General features: G+C 45.5%; 1 protein-coding gene across 1 annotated transcript; it reads left to right on the top strand.

Moving 5' to 3' along the window:
• The first annotated feature begins 315 nt into the window (after positions 1 to 315).
• On the top strand, positions 316 to 21,153 carry LOC149346564 (uncharacterized). The gene is made up of 8 exons (XM_089541376.1): positions 316 to 426; positions 1,164 to 1,386; positions 2,391 to 2,541; positions 3,209 to 3,321; positions 9,873 to 10,023; positions 12,471 to 12,644; positions 17,869 to 17,994; positions 20,917 to 21,153. The coding sequence occupies exons 2-8, from the start codon at positions 1,223 to 1,225 to the stop codon at positions 21,151 to 21,153; spliced, it is 1,116 nt and encodes a 371-aa protein (XP_089397502.1). The 5' UTR covers positions 316 to 426; positions 1,164 to 1,222.
• Positions 21,154 to 21,341: the final 188 nt, after the last annotated feature.

Below are 21,341 nucleotides of genomic sequence, written 5' to 3'. Positions count from 1 at the left end.
TAGGCTGGTTGGTTGGTTTATGGGGTTTAACGTCCCAAAGCGACTAAGGCTATGAGAGACGCCGTAGTGGAGGGCTCCGGAAATTTCGACCACCTGGGGTTCTTTAACGTGCACTGACAACGAACAGTACACGGTCCTCTAGAATTTCTCCCCCAAAAAAATTCTAGCCGCCGCGGCCTGGATCGAACCCACGTCTTTTGGGTCAGCAGCCGAGCACCATAACCGCTGAGCCACCGCGGCGGCCGTTGCATAGGCACTGGGTGGAAACTTCCACGCACGGCCACGCAGCTTCCCCGGACCCTTCAACGACGGAGGATGACAGCACCGCGTACAAGAGGTATCCGCAAGTCGTCTACCGCGGAAGTGTCCAGGTCCGCGTAGCCGTCACTGCCGGTACTGACACAACGGATGTTACGCCTTTGAAAAGTGAGTGTAACACCCAATTATCCTTGCGTACAGTGCCTGCCACCTTTGGCTTAACGATGCGGCTCAGTTGCTCTCTGTGAAAGTCGTTCGGCAGGTCAGAAGGGGCCCCGATCGAATGCCGGGTTTCGTGACCGCTTTTCGACAGCCGCGAATTAAAATGGCACCAGTGTGGAGTGGGATGCAAATGCTGGTTAGATAACCCAGTTCATTGAGATTAACCTGGACTGCTTAAGTATGACACATACTGTCTAAGCCGCCGAGGTGGCACAGTAGATATGACGCTCGGCGGCTGACCCGAAAGACGCGTGTGCGATCCCGGCCGCTGCGGTTGAATTTCTATGGAGGAGAAATTCTAGAGGCCCGTGTACTGTGCGATCTCAGTGCACATTAAAGTACCCGAAGTGGTCGAAATTTCCAAAGCCCTTCAGTACGGCGTACTGTATAGCGTACCTCATAGCACTTTGGGACGTTTAAGCGCCAGAAACCCTTAACCTTACTTCGTCTGCTCGCTATCCGCCTTTAAGTTTATATTTTCGCCATAGTTCTCTTTAAGCAACCCGATATAGAAGGGCAAAATGCTTTTAAGATAGTTTCAGGCAAGTTTTTCACGGCGCTTTTTGGACAACCTGCCCTCGGCCTAATTAAATTAAACAGCATCATTAGCACTCTTGCGTTTCATGCAACTCTTAGCATGACCCACGCCCTTCGGCTGAAGTATTTCACGCGCCCGTTTGCAGACGTCGGGCCGGAAAAGCTGTTCTGCACGTACGGCCGAAGGACGACTTCAGATGCTGTGATGGCGAGCGACGGCCTTTGCGATGTCGCCTTCTACGACTCCGTCTACGCCAACAGCACGAACCTCCTCTACGGTGGCGGGCCATTCGAACCAGATCTCATGACATTCATGCGGGCTGCAACAAGATACACTCAGACAACTCTGGGTGTGGCATTTGCATTTGAGTGAGTGCATCTACGTATTCAAGGATTACAATCTTTTCAAGCTTGTAGTTTGAGCATGCCAAGTTGTTTAGCGCTAGCATTTAAAGTGATCACCTAATGCTCCCGACAATATTTAGACTTACTCTAGCAGCAGCGAAGTATTGTGCAGAGACAAGAAGTTGACGTCATTGTGTGTGACGCTTGATAATCTCGCTGCCTCCGTCTTTACCTCGCCATGCATCGTGCGATGCCACCAAAACAACGCTTTCTTTGTTGGTAATGTACCACCAGAGTAGATGACATCATCATAGGGTTTTCACCCGCCATTGTGCACTACAGATAAGCCGCAACACTGGAGCAGCTTTATTCAGCGATTGCGTTATTTGCAACGCTAGCGCAAAAAGTCAGCTTGCGTTACCTGTAGCTTCGACACATTCCAGCCCTTTAAGCTCGTCGTGTTTTAAAACCCCTTCAGTTCCCCTTTAAGGTCAGCAGTCGAAGGAAAAAGTCGGAGCCACTTGCTGCAGCTAGACACACTGCCAGGAGCCGGTTATGAGGTTGATGAGGGTGCGATGACGGCGTGCCCTAGATTGATGCGCTTGGTGTGCCTCAACGCTTGTCTGTAAGTGGTAGAAAAAGAGGCTTTGATGCTTTTTGTCTACTCTGCGCCATACGCAAAGGATATAAGAGCAGTTTTACATTTCGTCACCAAAAAGATTTTGCCAGAAATTTTGTCCTTAAGCAAGAATGCGATTCCTTGTACTGGCGGGACACATGACGCCTTTTTTCTGGTAATGTTAGGGATCTCATTACAAGCTGTGGTATCCAAATCATCGTTGGAAGCGTGTATTTGCTGCCGATTCATTATAATTACATGCCACATGTTTCGGCTGCATAACGATGTCATTGGATGTATACCGCTATACAAAGAACGCAACGCATAGTGTTGTCAAGAAAGCGTTTTTTACCTTTTTTGCCCCTTTATTCAAAGTGTGCTCCCGTTGAGACACATAAAATCTGCGCAGGCACATGGATCGGCTGGCAACCGATCTCAGGAGAACCAACCCGGGTCCACTCGAGGTGTTTTGGCACGAAGGCATCTACCACACCGGAATACTGGACACGCCCGCATCCGCGTCGAGAAGCCAAATGACGAAGGCCATGTACCGGCTCAAGGTACCGTTGAGGGTCGCATGGGTACCTGAGTGTTCATTAACAATTATATCAGCGTATCCTCTCCAATGATCCCTGGCCGGCGTCAGTGTTGATCACCTAATCTTCCTCATAGAGTGATGCTATACAGCAGGTATCTCTTCCTGTGGAATCTACGTTGCGGGGGCTCTGCATGACAAGTAAAGAAAGGCCCAATCATTTACATACTTATTTATATACATTTCTCTACATCGGTATAAAAATAAAGATGCGTAGTCAGGTGCCCTCCAGAATCTGAAACTGTTGAACTTCTCCTGGCACCAGAAGAAGATGCGATTCTGGCGACCGGAGATTCGGAATAGAAAACCGGTCTGTTGTCTATCCTCCGGATGGGAGGGCAAAATATCTAAACTGCGTTAGTCACATATGACGAGAACTGAATAATCAACTGAATAGCAGTAATGTTCTGGTGAATATGCTCAAGAATTCTTAGACAACGGTAATTAAAACTAAAATATGTTATGGGGCTATGTTATATCTTCATACTTGCTGCAATTTTACTGCGATAAACGTGATTTTGTCGTACAGGAGACTTGCTCTCGAAAAGCGAGGCTGCTTTCTGAGCACGCGGTGGAATTAAATGAGTTGCAAATGAGGAAAGAGCCTGTTTCTCCCTTTTGCTCCTTCACAGGAACTGGATTACCTTGGCCAGTACCAGAGGGCGCTAGGCAACCGCCCGCTCACAGTTCTCGCAGTGCCAGCTCCTAGCAAGCACTGGATGTACTTCTTGGACGAAGAGTTCAAGTGAGCTCAGTTCGATACGTCGCGTAGTTTTCCATAGCCTCGAGGTATGACGGGGGCGCGTAGAGAATGCGTAGTAGAATTAACAGCGCTCTAGAAAGAATTTTGTTGAATGTTCATAGTTGTAGCGCACTTCCTGTGTCCAACACTAGTGCTTTCATAGCTGTCTACACTCTATACCTCGAAGATGCCGCACCCTGGTGGAGCATGCATCTTTCCTCGGCAGATATAGCCCCCAGAACTGAAGATCTACCAGTGACTGACTTGAATACTTGACTTGATTCACCGCGACCAGCAAGAACGAGACAGAAAAGGTTCTTCACAGGCCTCGTGTCGAAGCAAGGGAAGAGCCTCGTAATTATTAATGAACAATTTAACGAATGAAATTTACGAACAAATTAACAAACCGCCAGGCCATAGAAACAAAGAGATCAAATGCTGAGGTGCAACTTTAAAAAATAGTATGTTCAGCGTAAGCGAAACGACGGAGTACATTTCGCGAAAGTTGAAGAGAACATGAAAACTCTAAGCTTAAAAGAGCTTCAAAAGCAACTACGGAATGGTTGAAATTTCTTTCATGTGGTGTGAGACACAGAAGATATGATTGCCAGTTCCTCGAATCAGATCTAAAGATCACAACTGGAAAAGCAACCATGGTGTTAATAGGGATGCATAGCATATCGTTACCGTGTTTAGGACACGGTTTACCTGGGTCGGCTAGCGACATCTGCGCATGCCCGCCCATTTAAGGCCGCTAGCACATTACGGAATCTATAATACCGTTGCAAAGAAGAGCTGTTGCGGTCGGTCCTAAAGAAACATGACGGCGCACTGCATGGCCCGTTCGGACCAAACACAGAATCGCCACAGCATTCCTCGGCGCCATTTTCCGCTATAAATAAGGAATTCGCTTTTAATTCGCATACTATCACTCATGCGTCGAGGTTTAAGGGGAACTAGCCCATGTTTTTGAGATAATTCAGCAATTTTCAAGCGGTTAAGCCTAACTAAATGTCGTGTATGTAGTGCTCTATTGTGTACATAGCCAAAGCAGCAACGACAGCATTGAAGTTCTTCGGATTTGATCCCCCTTCAATATTTCCCTATATTTCAGTTTACTTCGTTTAAAAAATAGACTCATAATTCTGTAACCATATTCGTCAGTAAGTGCAGAAAACAAAGTTTCTCCAGCACAGAGTTGACGCGCTTTAACTTAGTGTCACTAGATACAGCCATCGTGTTTACATCCAAACCACGGATCCATATACCAGACACTGCGGTTCAGCAAACAGAAGCTGTCCTAGTTGCGCTTTTTACAGGTTCCCAACGCAGTGAGCACTGCGTACGCAAGCTTAGTTAGTTCTGCGCAGTAAAATTGCCTACTGGCCAGTCTAGCCAAGGTGTCTAGCATCACAGGTGCATTTAAAAAACCAGAAGCGGTTTTTCAAATGCGCCCATGATGCTCGTGATATGCAGGCAAAAATATTATTATAGCACATTCAGCATGTGACTGCATAGATATGCTTCCAATGCATTCCTACTTTTGTTTGCAATAAAAGCTTGCCCATATCTACAATCATCGTCGTTCCTTTTAGTCTTACGGTAATTACTTGCAGGAGAGACGGTATACCAAAACGTCTTCTGGCGAGCACAGCGCTAACCGGAAAGTCCGGCGTCCGGTAACATGGTAAACGGTAACGTAAACACGATAACAATAGGCTATAATCTGATATATGAAACATCTATCTTTGAAGAAATTGAAATTCAGCCCACTATGCAATGCGCAGGCAAATAACTGCTTGATAGAAGTGCGAAATGGGAGTTGTAGATTAGTAAAGAAAACATAGAACACTGAAGAGCTGCCTGAACGCAGCGATTATCATCCGTTTGGAAAGGTTCCAACCCGGCCTTGGCGATTACACATAACCTCATTGTTACCAGAAATTTCGATGAATGCCAGCATAAAGACAGCTAACAGTAATGACCGCGCCATTCACTTCAAAACTGAAAGGCGAATCAATTGTTTTGTGTTTCTTAGTGGGCAAAAGCGGAATCACCTCGAGACTGGCAGCTCTTAATAAGCATTCGCTGGTTCTCGGAAGCGATATTCGGCAGTAGGTAACAGTTATTTATAAACCACCCTAATTCATGCGCCAGCCTTGACCTTCCGAGCAAAAGGCTTTAAGTCACACTTAGAGAGCAACAATGGAACGAGCGACAGCATTTGGCCTCCATTTAGAAGAGGTATTTTTTTAATGGAGACATTCACTACCATCTGAGCATCGCGCTGTCATGGCATGCAAAATTCGGGTACAGATATCTCAACACCATCTGTGGAGCAAAAAAGAGCGCTAAAACTTCTCCGACATTCAGATGGCTCGGTAAGTTTTTTTTTTTTTGCACAACCGCAAAGAAAAAACAGGCACGAGTGAAGACGAGACAAGAGCTTTTGTCAAGTGGGATTTGCCAAGTGTATTAAACCCACACACATTACTAAACATGTTTAATCTTTAAAGAGCTTGTTTTTGCGACACAGCGAAAGGTACCGGACGTCGGTGCCGTCGCTGAGTATGGACTGTCCATTAGGGTGGGCGTTATGTAAATGGTAGAGCTTCAATGATTTACCAATAATAAACTTCCATTACGTACTTAATTATTTTTTTTAGGCTCCTAGGTGATACTCACAATTTGTGGGCCGTCATTATAGAAATCGTTAGTTACTAATTTTTTTGAATTGGCATTGCGGTTGGGAATATCCCTGGTGAAATATTATTTGCCTTTAATTGAAAGCTCATTGAATTGGCTTTCCGCATTGCACATTTAAAAACAGGCGCCCCTGTCATTTCTGATGCAGCAGGTAGAGGCCCAGTGTGTGCCTTTCTAACATATATTTTAAGGAGATTTTCGCGACGATACGCAATATGAATCAGCCAGCTCAAATACGTTTTCAAAGTGTAAATTTATTAACTTTCTAACCACAGCGCTGATTCAGAAAATTTATTCACTGCACTGGCCTTTGAATTAATGGCCTTCAATTTCGCTATAAAATTAGTTGCCTTAGAGCCAAAATTTCGAAACCTGGTTAATTTTTCGCTAATTAACCATCTTTTAGTTCAGCTCTATCACGTAGGTAGCTCCCACTTTGCTTTATGACACACAGGCACAGACTGCGCTGAAGTTTCACAGTTTTTTAATGATTAGTCTTTGGTTTGGTTTGTTTTATGGGGTTTAACGTCCCAAAGTGACTCATGCCATAAGGGACGCCGTAGTGGGGGCGCCGGATAATTCCTACCACTTGGGGTTCTTTAATGATCACTGAAGTTTCATAGTACTCGGGCCTCGACCGCCGCGGACGGGATCTAACCCGCGTAATTCCGGTCAGCATATGTGCACCATAACCACGTAGCCACCATAGCGCCTAAATTATAATCTTTAAACGTTCAATAAAAAGCACCCGTGGATAGTAGTGATCTAAAAGGCTTAGAAAGAACTCGACACGAATTCTTCGTTTTTAATTACCTAGTGTAGCTCAGCATTGTGTGCTATATTAAAAGGAGTAAATTTCGACTTTTAAGATATCCCTTAAAAATACAGAAAATTGCTGATTGCATGCGCTGCTACATAATCGTGGGCCTAAGCTCCGTTAGGAGCTCGGCTGTGCTAAATACAGGTGTATGTAAAAAAACTACAAACAAAAGCTTTGTTCCATTGGTTACAAACTACTCAGCCGGTTGCAGCTATCAAATTACTTTTAAATGTTTGGAAAGGACATCTATCGTGGACGAGTAGCGGAAGGAACTCGGGCTAAAGTTACCAGAAATAGGTTTGGAGCTCAAAAAATACACAGACTAGTTTATAGGTAACTCGAAAACAGAAAAATTCCATGACAAAATTATGAGCCAGGGCGCACTTGACACTGACTTATTAACAGAGTCAATGAAAAATTTAAGTCGGGCATCTCGTAGATGACTGAGTAAAAGATCGATTTTTTCGGCTATTGTGTTGTGTTTCTGATTTAAAAAGATGAGAAAGCTACTCAAATTCAAATTCTTTATTTCTGCCTTGTAAAGATACAGACAGCGGAGGCGCAGAAAAAGCTGAGAGACAGCTTGACTAAGCCGCAGCCCCCGTTCGCTTGGCAGCAGCTTGACAGCAAGGCTTTTAATACAAAAGGCAGTTGCAAAGCGTGATAACAAGTATACAATAATGAGCAGGTACAAGAGAAAACGAAAGAACATTATACAATATTGACACAATATTCACATTGGGTAGACACAGGTAATGGCATCAAAGAAAAAAAAAGAGAAAGAAGAAAAAAACACAAGACAAAAATCCTACATGCTAGCATACAAAGCACGCAAAGTCCTGTTTGACGAACTGAAAAGGTCAAAATTATTATATATATACGCGTTTAGCAGGGACGGAAGAGTGAACTGCAGGCGTTCTCTACCCGAGTTTAACCGTGGGGTCGGGACTATCCATGTCTCCGCATACCTTGTTGTGTAGCTTGCATCTCGGGTATGTAGTTCAGCAAGTTTACGTATGTGGTTTACATTTCTACGTGTTTCGAGTTTAAACCGGACACTCAAGCGATATTTATACAAGTTGTGTATTTTTAGCACACCACTTTGTAGAAAGAGATCTTTGCTTGGCGAGTCCCAGGGGACATTGTAAACATGACGAAGAAACTTTTTCTGAAAAATGTAGATACGCTGAAGACAGCTAACCGTAGCTGTGCCCCACACTAGATGGCAGTAGTTTAAATAGGAGTAGAAAAGTGAATTATAGAGGAGTAACTTTACTGTTTTTGGAATGACGTATCTGAGCCGACTTATGACTCCGGTGATTTGAGCCAGTTTCGTGACAATATGGTCCGTGTGGTGTTCCCAAGACATATTTGGAAGAAAAAACTACTCCAAGGCATTTAAATTGTTCAACTATGTCTATACGTCGCGAGTTTAGTTTAATCTCAATGGGGGAAGGAAGTACTTTGTTTTTAGGACGAAATATGACAGCTTTTGTTTTCTTCTCATTTATACGCATGTATCTGGATTCGGACCACTTTTGTAATTCACTCAAGGTGTCATTGCATTCCCGAACAAGGAGATCAAGATCATTTCCAGTAAAAAAGATGCTAGTGTCGTCAGCGTAGATAATAAATTTAGCGGCGGAGTTAATGTTGGAGATATCATTTAGGTACATATTAAAAAGTAATGGTCCCAATATACTGCCCTGGGGAACGCCAGAAGTAGCAAGTTTTAGTTCAGATGTCACATTGTCTATGCTTACAGCCTGTTTTCTATGCGAAAGATATGATTTCAGGATCATTTGAGCCAGTCCACGAATACCACAACGCTCCAAGTTTTTCAGGAGTACACTGTGGTTTACTAAATCGAATGCCTTCGAGAAGTCCACGAAGACACCAATAACAAAGGCCTTATTTTCAAACTGTGTTAGTATATATTCCTTTTGTTTGAGTAGTGCTAACTCGGCAGATTTATTTTTACAAAACCCAAATTGATTAGGTGACAAAAGGTCATGTTTATCAATAAAATCAGACAACCGTGTATACAGAACTTTTTCAAAGGCTTTCGAGAAGATTGGGAGTATCGATACTGGTCTATAATTTCCTAAATCGTTGCGGTCTCCTTTCTTATACAAAACCTTTACTTTGGCTATTTGCATTTTTTTAGGAAATGTGCCTGTAGTAAAGCATAAGTTAAATATATCTGCAAGAACAGGGGCAATAACTCTTGTAACATGCTTGACAGGCCTCACTTGAATGCCGTCAATGTCACACCTATGGCTGTTATTTAGGCTTTGTACGACTGATATAACCTCCTCTGTCGTAACTGGGTTCAGAAATATTGTGTCCCTATTGTAAGAGCTAAAATAGGTGTTGAAATCACTTGACGGGGTGTTATGGGCAAGGGTGGTAAAAAAGTTGTTGAAGGCGTCTGCCAACTCTCTGCCGGATACATCTTTATTATCAAGCTTTAAAGCCCGCGGGGCAGCCTGTGGTTGCTCACGCCTCAGTAAGAAATTCAACCTTGACCACAACAGTTCGTGGCGACCATTTTTAATTTCAAGAAATGTCGCGAAGTATTCCGCACGAGCGAGACGTAGCTTTTTTGTTAATCTATTTCTATATTTCTTAAAAATGCTTAGGTCATCTGTTGAACGTGTGTTTAAAAAGATTTTGTACAGTTTGTCTTTCATTTTAATTTCTTGGCGCAACTCAGAAGATATCCAAGGTTTGCGAGTTTTACGCTTTATTGCACGCACTTTTAGCGGGAAAGAGTAATGGTAGAGCTGTTTAAATACTCGGAGTAACTCATCGTAAGCCTCATTTGCGTCACTCCGTGATAAAGAGCGGGATGATTAAAATGCACTTGTATGCAGATCATTTCTATTCAGATATATAGCTATCCTCTAAAGATAAAGTTATCCATCATACCCACGTTTAAGCCCGTCAAGAGGGTCACTAAAATGTCCATGCGAAATATCTTGAAATAATATTTGCGGCAGGCCTAAGTAGTTGTGTTTACTTGCAGGCGACTCCAGTTTGTACCCAACTACATAGTTGTGTACGGCCACTACCCGTTCGGCGACAACACTGTTGACAACTGCGCTGTCATGCCTCCCACGCGTTTATCAGAGGTACCCTTGCCACCTCAGTACCGGACGACCTACCTTTACAAACTGGTGAGTCGACCGAGAGAAAACGTGGTTTTCCTTCTTTGCTTGGGATCAACACTTAAGCTCACATTTAGAAGGCAGGAGACGAAGCTGCCTCTCTGTGTTGTTTGTCAGATTGGTGTTACTTGCTTTATTGCGAAAATCACTATGCGATCAATTGGAAGGCTCTCTGTTCAGTAGTGTTCTGACAACAGAGTGATTGCAACGGAGCTGCCACAACAGTGGAGCTCCTACGTGCACGAGGTACTCACGAGGCACCGCACAATAGGTGGGGCATTAATGTTGAGGGTAAACAGGGTTGTCGCAATGGGCAGCTTCTTATAAGTTAACGATATGGAACTATGGGCTGGAAAGTGGGCTAGAATAACAATCATGATGTTCTTCATCAGTACTTTTCCACTGCCATCACATCCGGTAATGTCAAAAGTTGAATGTTAAATGTAGTGTTGGTACGCTTTCACTGATGATTTCCGAGAAACATCAAATGGCAATGGCCTTCTTAGTGGAAAATCATATGAAATACTCTCTCACGATGTAAAATAATTGGCAGGACAGGCCAGAAGGTGGGCACGTGAAGGTGTCGCTTCTGGTGGTTGGAGTGCGGGTGGGAAGATTGGTGATGCTTCTGGAGTGTTAAGGGTTCACTTCCAGACAACAAACACGACGCGGGAACTTTTCCGCGTGCCACTCGCACTGCTCTCGCTGCAAAAGGAAGTCTTAAGTCTTCTCTGTGGTTGCCAAACCCTCACGGCAGAAAGGAAACTCTAACCATAGCACAGCATTTCCTTAAGTACCCCCTCGCCCTTGTTTGATCGAGAGAATTTTCTTTCTTTTAAGTTCATAAAATAAGCAAGACACAGGATCAGCTCTCGTGTCATAATAGGAGCTTGCGCAAGACCACGCCAAATACTGTGGGTAAGACAGATATTTGTCATTACAAATTTTTGTACTGTACCATATTGACAGTAAAGGAACGTAAGGTCACTTTATCATATTGGTAGACACATTAACCAGCTTGGGCGCGGCGCCCCAAGTACGATAAATGCAGGAGCTCAGGAGAAATGAAGGCACAAGGTGAGGCAAGAGTTCTCAAGAAATGCGATCCGCTTTTAGAGCCATCTATAGGGGAATAACGATAACCCCGGACCACAAATTGTTTTCAGTTTACAGATAGGAGTAATATTATGACATATCAGAACCCTGATAAGTTCCGCAACCCCAAACCAAAAACCCTGCGTGTATTATACAACGGAGGAGTATTATGATCACACTTTAGAATAATTCTAAGTTCATAGCTATTGAAATGTCAAAATATGGCATAGAAAAGCAGGCCTTGTGTGCCAGAAACCTTTTGCCGCCAGTATACACATTACAGGTACTGTACGCGATGGGACATGTGTTTCAGAATTGCTCGCTAAAATAATACAGCAATTTTGCAGAGCCCCTTTTGCTGCTCTTGTCACTAAATGAGGCAAACAGGAAATCAAACGTAAAAAATTGCAGCTAAAATTGAGCTTGCATCCCACTTTTACGAATGTGAGCTTTCGCAGCGTGCACGAGAAAAGGTAGCCACAAAGCGCTCTGACAAACGCACGCCCACAAAGCGCGGAGTCGAAATTGTGTGCGCGAATTTGTTTGACCTCATCTTAACCAAGATTTCGACCACACTGTAGCAGCATTGCCACTGTGCAGAGGCGAAAGGCAGGCAACAAAACTACGTGCAAGAATACGATTTTCTTGCTATTTTGAACTCCCAGTTTTTACGAGTTTTTCAAGTGTTCGCTGAAACAATTGGTATAGCGTCCATTGGAGTTTCCGCACCAAAAGCTATTACAGCGCAGATGCATATGGTTTACTGACCATGTTTTTATTAAGCCGTAGTCATCGCCTGATTGAACAGATGCAAAGCACTGTTCCGCCATCTCTAAACCAAAGCTACGGGCACTTAATACTCAATTCTAAGGAAGCGTCACTATACCAAAAAGGGCGCTCTGCAGACAGCGTAAAGTATAGTATATTTCGGCAAATACTATCGAAAGCAAAAATTCTTGTAACAATGTATCAGCAGAGTTTTTTCTGAGAACTGATGCCGTGGTGGGATACGCCAATAATTAAGGTTCAACCATGTGATTTTGCTTGAGATTGTTCTACGTGATTTGTAATACCAAAATATTATTGCCATTTCTGGTTTCTTCCATACTACAGCAAATAATTCCTAAAATGTGAAGCAACAGCTTTCATTTGCATCACATTCTCATGAAACGTTTTGGTCTTTTGATAATCCGTTTATCTAGCGGTGTAATTTTTGATAATAAAATGCTCTCGTCCTTATAACTGTGCTAATAAAGCCATCTGTGCACTACGCCTATTTCTGTTTAATTACTGGCTCGATACGCTGGAAATTCTAGTACCACTCTTGAGATATAATCTCCTGAACATCTTCTGTCACCCAGACGGCTGGCCCACAAGCTGTCCGAGAGCTCAAGAAGCAACAGGGGCCGACCCATGCGCTGCTTTCTGTTACCATGAAGGGGCGCTGGACGACAACCTCTCTGGGAGAGCCACTGGATTTCTTCTCCCGGTGTGAGCTGAATCCCGCAGCAACGTCGTTCGGCAGCTACGCCGAGGTTAGTAAGTGCAACTGCGCGATCTGCAGCTCTAGTATCTGATGTGGACATCGTAAGAGGATGTCGACGTTTCTGCGATTTGTACGCCCTTTGGAAGTGTCTGCATTTGTGAACGACTTTAGATTCAGGGATGCGCGGCTAAGATGTACTATCGGGGACAAAAGTGCCGTCCTCCACGGGGTGGGAGCCGGAGCAACGGAAAACTGCGTTCCAACGCCATATGCCGGCGGATTCTAGAATCGACACAGCCAATGTGTGATCTTTGTTATCAGCAGACGTGTCGTATGGCTCGTTTCAATTTTTCGTGCTTTAGCTCGCCAAAATGTCGCAGTTTTCTAGTTTTCTGTTGCTTAAGCTCCCGCCGCGTGGTGTACACCACTTTTGTCCCCGATAGTACATGCATAACGTCACGGAAGATAGAGCGACAGGTAACTGACAGGCAGAATACGGCAGCTAGCTAGGGCGAAACACTTCAACGTCGTCACTTTCATGCGCCATCCGAGGCGGTTCTCAATAGGTTGGAGTAAACCCGCGGGCTTCGTAACGTTGTACGGCGTGAGAAAGGTTCGGCCAATAATACGCCTGGCGCGTGCGTGCAAGTGTTCGGGCAAAGCCCAAGTGGCCGGAGGTGGGCTCATTGTGACAAGCAAAAAGGATATCGGCGTGGAGGTTTGCCTGAACGACGAGGAGGTGCGCTCGGTCAACAGTCCTGAAGTTTTTCTTAAACAAAATGCCATTCCGTAGGCAGAAGCCCGGCAGGTTTCTAGAAAATTGTCGAGGTGTGTCAGAAGCTCGGCCCTCCAGATAGCCAATGATATGTCGCAGGTCTGGGTCAGCACGCCGTCGGGTCATTAAGTCTAAGTCGCTGACAACTCAAGAAAAGCACTTCCATGCTTTCATCGGCTAACCCGACAGGCGCGCGAGCGAGTTCGTCATTGTCTTCGTGCGTCTGTCGAGATATATGCACAAAGTGCAGTCGAATTCTTGGAGGTGGAGGCTCCCTCGTGCTAGTGCGCCCCGATGGGTCGCGAAAGATTGGCCAGCCAGCACAAAGAATGGTGGTCGGTAACTACTTTGAATGGGCGTCCATAGGGATGAAGACGAAATTTCATGGTTGCCAACGCAACCGCGAGGCGTTCTTTTTCTGCGGTAGAATAGTTTCTTTGAGCGCGAGAGAGCGTGCGGTTTGTATACGCGATGACACTCTCCACGCCACCTTGGTGTTGGACGAGTACGGCGCCGAGGCCGATGTTGCTGGCGTCGGTGTGGACTTCGGTGTCAGCCTCTTCATCAAAGTGCGCAAGATTAGGGTTGGTTAGCAGTCCTCTGCGCAGCGATGAAGCGGCGATGAAGTGGCGGTAGTATGCGCACAGATCCGAAAACCGTTGCACAGTTTTCTTGCTCGTAGGAACGGGGAAATCGGTGACAGCAGCAGTTTTCTCGAGATCGGGCTTAATGCCATCGACACTCACAAAATGACCGAGAAACTTCAACTCTTTGTACCCAAAGTGGCACTTATCGGGCTTGAGCATTAAGTCGGCCGACCGGAGGGCATCTAATACATTCCTCAGGCGTTCATGGTGTTCGCCAAAGGTTTCGGAAAATACGACGACATTATCGAAATAAACCAATCAAGTATGCCATTTGAGTCCAGCGAGAACGGTATTCACTGTGCGCTTGAAAGTTGCCGGCACTGAACATAGCCCAGAAGGCAGCACTTTAAATTCGTATAGTCCATTGGGGGTAACGAAAGCCGTTTTTTCGCTGTCCAGCTCGTCGATCTGTATCTGCCACTACCCGCTCTTTAAGTAAATTGAGGAGAATTACTCGGCGCGACGAAGTCTGTCGTGTGAGTCATCAATACGAGGCAGCAGGTAAACGTGTCTTTTTCAGTGATGTTGTTCAGCTTTCGGCAATCAACGCAGAAGCTCAGTGTCCCATCCTTTTTTTTCACCAGCACGACAGGTGACGACCAGGGACTGTTGGTAGGTTGAATGATTCCATCTGAAAGCATCTCCTTCACCTGCGTTTGGATTGCCTCACGCTGCTTCGGTGAAATACGGTGCAGCTGCTGGCGGATAGGGCGGGCATCGTCGGGCGTATTGGTGCGTTGCTTCAGAAGAGCCGTTTGTAGGACTTTCGACGAAGACGAGAAAGAGGTAGTGCATTCGAGTAGGAGGGCATGTAGTTCTCGCTGCTGAGTCACCGAAAGGTCAGCTCTGATGTCAAGAGCGTCGAGCGTCAAGGGACGGACGCACAAGTTTAACAGCTCTAGCAGGTTTGAGCGGTCCTGGGTGTAAACATCGGCTTGTTTGGTCGAAAATGTGACAGGGCGCTTTCGGAGGTCGATAATAGCTCCATACTTCCGGAGAAAATCAGTGGCAAGGATGCAGTCACGAGAGCAGTCGGGTAGAATTCGGCAGCTGACAACAAATGTGAAGTTGCGAATTTGGACTCTGGCCGTGCGCAGCACAAGCGGAGCTGCTACGTGTCCGCCAGCCGTGCGAATCTGCGTCCGAGACCATGGCGTCATTACGCTTTTAAGAAGCGCCACCAGCTTTTCGCTTAAAATCGAGAAATCAGCGCCAGTGTCCAGAAATGTGCTAACCTTATAGCCGTGGAGAAGCACGGGTGTATCCAGCGAGAATCGATCTCCGAGTTCAGGAACTGCAGTCTTTGCCTTTAAGTCGCCGTCGGCTGCTACTCGCGTTGTCAGCGGTTCTTGTTTGCATTGATTGCCTGCGGCCTAACCCCCGGAAGTCGCTCTCTTTAGAGTTCCCGGCGGGCTCTTGGCGACCGTCTCTGAGCCATCCAGGATGAGCTTTGGAGCTGTGGCGAAGATCGGCGTGGAGATTGAGGTCGGGACTGCCACTGGGGAATTGTTGTCATGAGCTGCTGGGCCACGTAGTCCTCGATTTCCCGGGGTTGTTGACCTAATGGTGGGCGGGGCATGTTGACGGGAAATTCCTGCAGCCCAAGCTGTCGATATGAGCACTGGCGATACTGATGAACGGGTTCCCCGCAGTGAAAGCATAGACACCTCGGATTTGGGGAACGCCACATGTCCGTCGTCCGCAGGGGTGGTCGTCGATTGTAGACGTACGTGTCGGGGTTTGCGGAAAATAGTGAGCTTTGATTCGACGAGGGATGGAAACGAAGAGGGCGCAGGACGTCGCAAGGCTTCAGCATACGTTGGCCGACGGTACTTCATTGGAAAAGGCGGCGGGTCAATGAACGAGAACGAAGGCCTAAATGCTTGAGCCTCTTCCCGGACGAGGCTAGTGAGAGAGCCGGCCGTCGGCTGGGGAGCACCGAAAAGCGTCTGCAACTCTTCGCGCACAACGAAGCGGATCAGCTCGCGGAGATGATCAGGGTTAGCCTCGAAGGCAGGGAACGGATCTGTAGCCAAAGCGGCGAGTACCGGCCTCTAGTAGGTGGTAAACGCCTGCAGGAGCATCTTCTCCAACGTGACCGCTTCCGTAAAGAACTGAGCAACACTCTCTGGTAGACTGCGCACGAGGCCAACAAGCAGTTGCTGTTTAACGCCCCGCATGAGGTGGCGCGCTTTCTTCGCTTCTGCCATGGCTGAGTCACCTCGCCAGAAGAGCCGGGTCATGTCCTCCACGTACATGGTTACAGTCTCGTTCGACATCTGAACGCGAGACTACAAAGCCCGTTCAGTTCATTGCTGATGTAAATCCGCGCTGATGTCGGTCTCCGGCAAGTGTCGGCAGAACTCGTGTCATGATGTAAGGAGTCTTCTTGGTTCTCGTACCAGGTACGTGCCCCATCCTCCAGACTAAAGAATACGTTCCGAAGCTTGGGGGCCTCATAAGAATTGGTTGAATGAGGCGACCCGTTCAGACTCGACAAGGCAGTCTTCGAGTTGACTACCATGGAATGGTTTAGGCAATGACGGATTCTGTAAGGTGTAGTAGGCAGCAGCTTGCATGACAGGTCACTGGGTGGGTGCCCTGGCAGACTATAAATGCCCGTGCTCGGGATGCAGGCCTTAGTTTCTCCGGCTAGCACAGTGCACAGGGGTGTCGGCTAGCGAATGATTGGAACGCAGGGTACCCAGAGGAGTATGGGACATTTTCAGGGATCTTTACTCAGTGCCTACACCAAAATATGTCACGGAAGATAGGGTGACAGGTCAATGAAAGCCAGCGCGGAACACTTTAACCTCGTCACTTTCATGCGCCACCTGAGAACACCAGGTGGCAATATATATATATATATATATATATATATATATATATATATATATATATATATATATATATATATATATATGGTGCCATTCGATGTTTCCATCCTGTATGGAGAGCCGAGGCAAAAGGTGTATTCGAACGCGTGACTAGGCCTCGGAACCTATATTGCAAACAAAGCTTCAGACAGCGGTGCGACGCTCGGAAACACAGCACTGGAAGGGCAAAATAAGAAGCGATAAGATTTCACATCTTGGTTGAGACCTGAACCGTGCCTAAAGGGAAGTAATAAAGGCGGGATCGAGAGAAGATACGTCACGTAGCAGCCACACCTCCATCGCTCTTCCACTTGAAGGTCAAATTGCTGTGCCAGTGACTTTGAGTTGACTAGGCCAGGAAAGCTTTCGCCTTAAAACGAGGTGTAGTTCTCAACCAGAGAGCAACCAGCTCTGGAATTTGTGCCTGCTCTGATCTTTCATTGCTAGTCCGCTTACGCTACACTATTAGCAATTCGGGCAGATAGTGGAATTGAACAAAAATGAGTAGTGAAAAAAAAAAGTGTTGGATGAAAAAAAAATTAAAAAAGATGTCACACTCAAGAAAACAGCGCTTTCATAATCAATGGCATAAACTACGTCACATTTAAGTAAAAAGCATCGCATCACGTGTGTGGTAATTTCTCTCGAAAGGGGAAAGCCTAAGAAATTTAAATAATTGTGCCGTTAATTTGACTGCTCCTGTAGTGCCAGTAAAGCTGCTCTCTCCTCTCCTCCCTCAAAACCAATACTGAATTGTAGCAAACGCTGCGCTATTAACAAAAAAATAGTTGATGTAGGGCATGTGTTGGCAGCAGTGTTTCTCAGGCCCTTGTGCAAGGTGATGTTGCGTACTCAAAAATTTTTTTTTAAAGAATACTATTTAAAAAAGTTTGGCACAAGTCCCTGCGCACTTCACGCTGCGGTACCACCGCTACTACTGCTGCTTATTTAAAGCTTGAAATGCATTTCTTCCAGGTGTGCAAGGACCGAAATTACGAGTCCAACCTACGGTACAAACCCCAGCACTACGCCGTGCTGACTTACGAAAGCACAAACCGGTCTGTGTTCGCGTACGACAACGAAGAGGGACTGGCCGCCAAAGTATGTAGCTGTGAACACATCCTCCTTAAGATTCAGTTAGCTTCTCTGCGAAGACATTGGGCACTGTCCAGATTGTTTATGGCATGCTTGCACCACCAGCCCATCTAAGTTGCACTCCTTCTAAATGGTCTTGAATATCATGTTATAGCATCATTCATGCAGTATATGTCTTAATACTTCCTGATGGAACTCTCACTCACTCCGCCGAATTTTTCCCAGTAATGTGAAGGCTAGTTTCTCTTTTAGAGTTTTTCTTAATTTATCCACTATTTGAAGTGCTGGGTACACCATTGCTGAGGCATTAAAGAGCTGCCTCTCACAGGGTTCTACTAGTCAAATAGCACTTGAAACAGTATTTCTAGAATTTACTATTTATAACACCAAAGAAAATTGACTATTTAAGTTTCACGCCCGAGAGAGAACTCCTCCATACCTTTTTCGGTGTCACCGATGGAACTACAGATACTGGCCAGAAATTGTGTAAATGTTCTTCCTTTGATAACCAGTGGAAAGCATATGTTCGTGGAAATGCTTGCGCCCTCTTTCCTTAATAGAAACCTAACTCCGAGCAAAATACCTCGAAATCACAGGGAATGTCTTCCACTGCATGTAATTTTATTTGTCGTGCAGCACAGGCCTGAGCTTTTAAAGTAGACGGGACATAGTACCGTTGCGTTTACTTCAAACTGCTATTTATTTCGGCTGGCTTGTTATCATTTGCTTTCTTATTTGCCGCGCATTAATTATGCAAACCTGTACATAATATCAATGGAATAAAATATTTAATAGATATATAAGCCTAGCTACAAATTTCGAAATTCTTGTGTATGAATTACGCATTAAATACGTGAAGTCACACTAATCTAAAATTTCAGACCTTTTCTGTCACGTAGACAGCCAGCAGAAAAAGCGTTATCGCAAACAGGATCTCAACAACCACCGGGTCTAAGTCGTCGTCGAGAGACTTTCATCAGTTTTCCATCAGCGCTGCCTGTCGCCCGGTGTTTCTAATTTGTAGCTTCTCGCGATAAATGTTCGAAATAGTCCCCTGCCCCTTTTTATTTTCATCCGTCTGTTTGGTAAATTTGAGAAATTAGTTTTTGAGGAAAGGAAATGGAGCAGTATGTCTCACATACCAGGTGTCCCAGGTAATTGTAACCAAGCTTTTAAAAAACACGGGGTGTCCAAGCCGTCTGAAGCGAAATTAGAGTTTAGAGTCGCGTGACCTAGTCTGCAGTATTTTTTTCCTTCTTCAAGGTTGACTCATTAGTTAAGCTTAATTAACTAACTTTTAATTACTGACTTGAGGAACAAAGTGCCAATGGAAAAGTTGTAGATCGCTTTGAGAAACAGCTTACTGAGACATTTGCAGGAAAGTAATATTTACGTAAAGTAGTTTTTTTTACCGGCCTTTAACTATAACCCGCACAGTAAGAAAAAGCTTCCACATGAGAACTATGCCACTTCAACGTCCCAAGACGCGCCTTAAAGAATAAAATCCGTTTTTTCTGAAGTCCTCTCCTCAATGAGACTTTGGGTCACATTGGGGCAGAGATGTGAGCGAGCACCTGGTCACGTGATAACTTTCTTTTAAGGCAAATAAATGAAGCTACGTAAATCGTAACTTGACGGAAACAGCACTACTAGCAGTTTATCGATGCGATCTAAAACTTTTTCGTTGACACTTTCTTCCTGAAGTCAATAATATAAAGTTAGCTAATTAAAGTTAACTACTTAATTAACTTTGAAGAGTGAAAAAAATACTCAAGACTAGGCCACGCGACTATGAACAACCCTCAGCCGGTTTCACCGGACTAGGACACTTCGCCTTTTTTAAAAGTTTCGTTACATTTAACTGGGACACCCGGTATATCGGTGGACACCTGAAGCGCGCCGGAAGGGAAGGGAGGAAGTTGGGAGTAAACGAAGAGAGATAGAGAGAAAGAGGTGCCGTAGTGGAGTGCTTAGGAGTAATTCCGACCGCCAGGGGACGTTTACCGTGCACTAACATCGCCCAGCACAGGGGCGCCTTTCGCGTTCCGCCTCCATCAAAACGCGGCCGCTTCCAAGAACCTGAAGACAGTTCATCCGCCGCCGTCTCCCTCCAGTATAGTCAGTTGTGTCAAGACTTGAAATCCTCTACGCGTGGCCAGGGGCGGGTTTTCGTAACCGCCCATGAAGGTTACAGGGCGGCCTGGGTGGCCAAACGGGTCTCTATGGCGGACGAATAGCGAACAAGCTCGGTGGCGCATCAAGTACCGGAAGCAACGGAAAACACTGAGCGCATGGCCCATCCCAAAAGCAAAAGCGGCTGAGTGCGGCGGCACGTAAAACTACAAAAGCGGCGTTGTATTTCCAGCACTGTTTACAATTAAAGAAAGCCGCTCATGGCGGAAGCTCCTCAAGCAAGGAATAGCGCCGTCGCGCTGCGTAGTACGAAGCTCTCCGGCGGGCGATGAAAGAGGCTTGTTGAAAGGCGAAATGCCCTTGACTATGGCACTGTGAGGTTGCCACTATCGAGCCTTGTGTTCTAGTATGTGATATGCCTACTCAGCGGTGCATTCTATGCTTACTCCTACTACGGACATCGAGATAGACTAACAGTTTTTTGTAGTTTGTCAACGTGGCTACTATACATTATCTCCAAAGAGCCGTTACAGGCTCTGTAAAGGTCCTGGCCGAAGATGTTTTGCCAAGTAGACATTTTTGTAGCTGGATAGAGAAACACTTCCATATGAATCTCAATAGGATATTTTGTCTCACGTCCTCACGGAGCAGATGCATTGCGTGCGATGGCTTCCTACCTTATTTCAATTTTTTTTAATTTAGTGTTCTCTTCATAAATAAAATTTCCGCGTACAGCCCTTTGGAATCCGGCTTATGGAAATGAGTGTTTTCGTTTCCAATACTTTCTAAACGCAGCTGTGCAAGGTGAAGTATCTTGAACAAGACGTAACATTCGGCGTCGCTGCTTACGACGTTGACTACGACGACTACGCCAACGAGTGTGGGTCGATAAACCAGTTTGGAGAGAACAGCCGCTTGAAGGCGCTGAGAAAAATCGTGGACTACTACAAAAGTCTGGGCAGCCAGATGTTCAACGAGGCATCATGCAAGCGTGCTGCTTCCCCTGGCTTCTCGCCCCCTTCTCCGAATTAAATGACAATCGATGAGAGAAGAAAGCAAGTAGCAGTGGCGGGAACTTAACTTCTGACATGAGCGGCGAGTTTTGATATATTTCCAGTATGGAAATAAAAGAAAACAATTATGGAATTCCTCATTTCACCGAATTAGTGCGCGCACATAACATGTCCAGCATTCTTGGGCAAAAGTTTTGAATATTGGAA

Source organism: Amblyomma mixtum, chromosome 4 (genome assembly GCF_055824585.1).
Source record: "Amblyomma mixtum isolate Tamu chromosome 4, ASM5582458v1, whole genome shotgun sequence".
In the NCBI taxonomy this organism is placed as follows: Eukaryota; Metazoa; Arthropoda; class Arachnida; order Ixodida; family Ixodidae; genus Amblyomma; species Amblyomma mixtum.
Note: the sequence above shows the minus strand (reverse complement) of the source record. Positions and strands in the feature narration are given on the sequence as shown.

What these genes read in the sequence shown, in the direction of transcription:
- LOC149346564 (XM_089541376.1), top strand. Translation starts at nt 1,223, where the DNA reads ATGGCGAGCGACGGCCTTTGCGATGTCGCCTTCTACGACTCCGTCTAC. An exon ending in CGACCTACCTTTACAAACTG is followed by an intron (nt 10,024 to 12,470) that starts GTGAGTCGACCG and finishes TCTGTCACCCAG; the next exon opens with ACGGCTGGCCCACAAGCTGT. An exon ending in CGTTCGGCAGCTACGCCGAG is followed by an intron (nt 12,645 to 17,868) that starts GTTAGTAAGTGC and finishes CATTTCTTCCAG; the next exon opens with GTGTGCAAGGACCGAAATTA.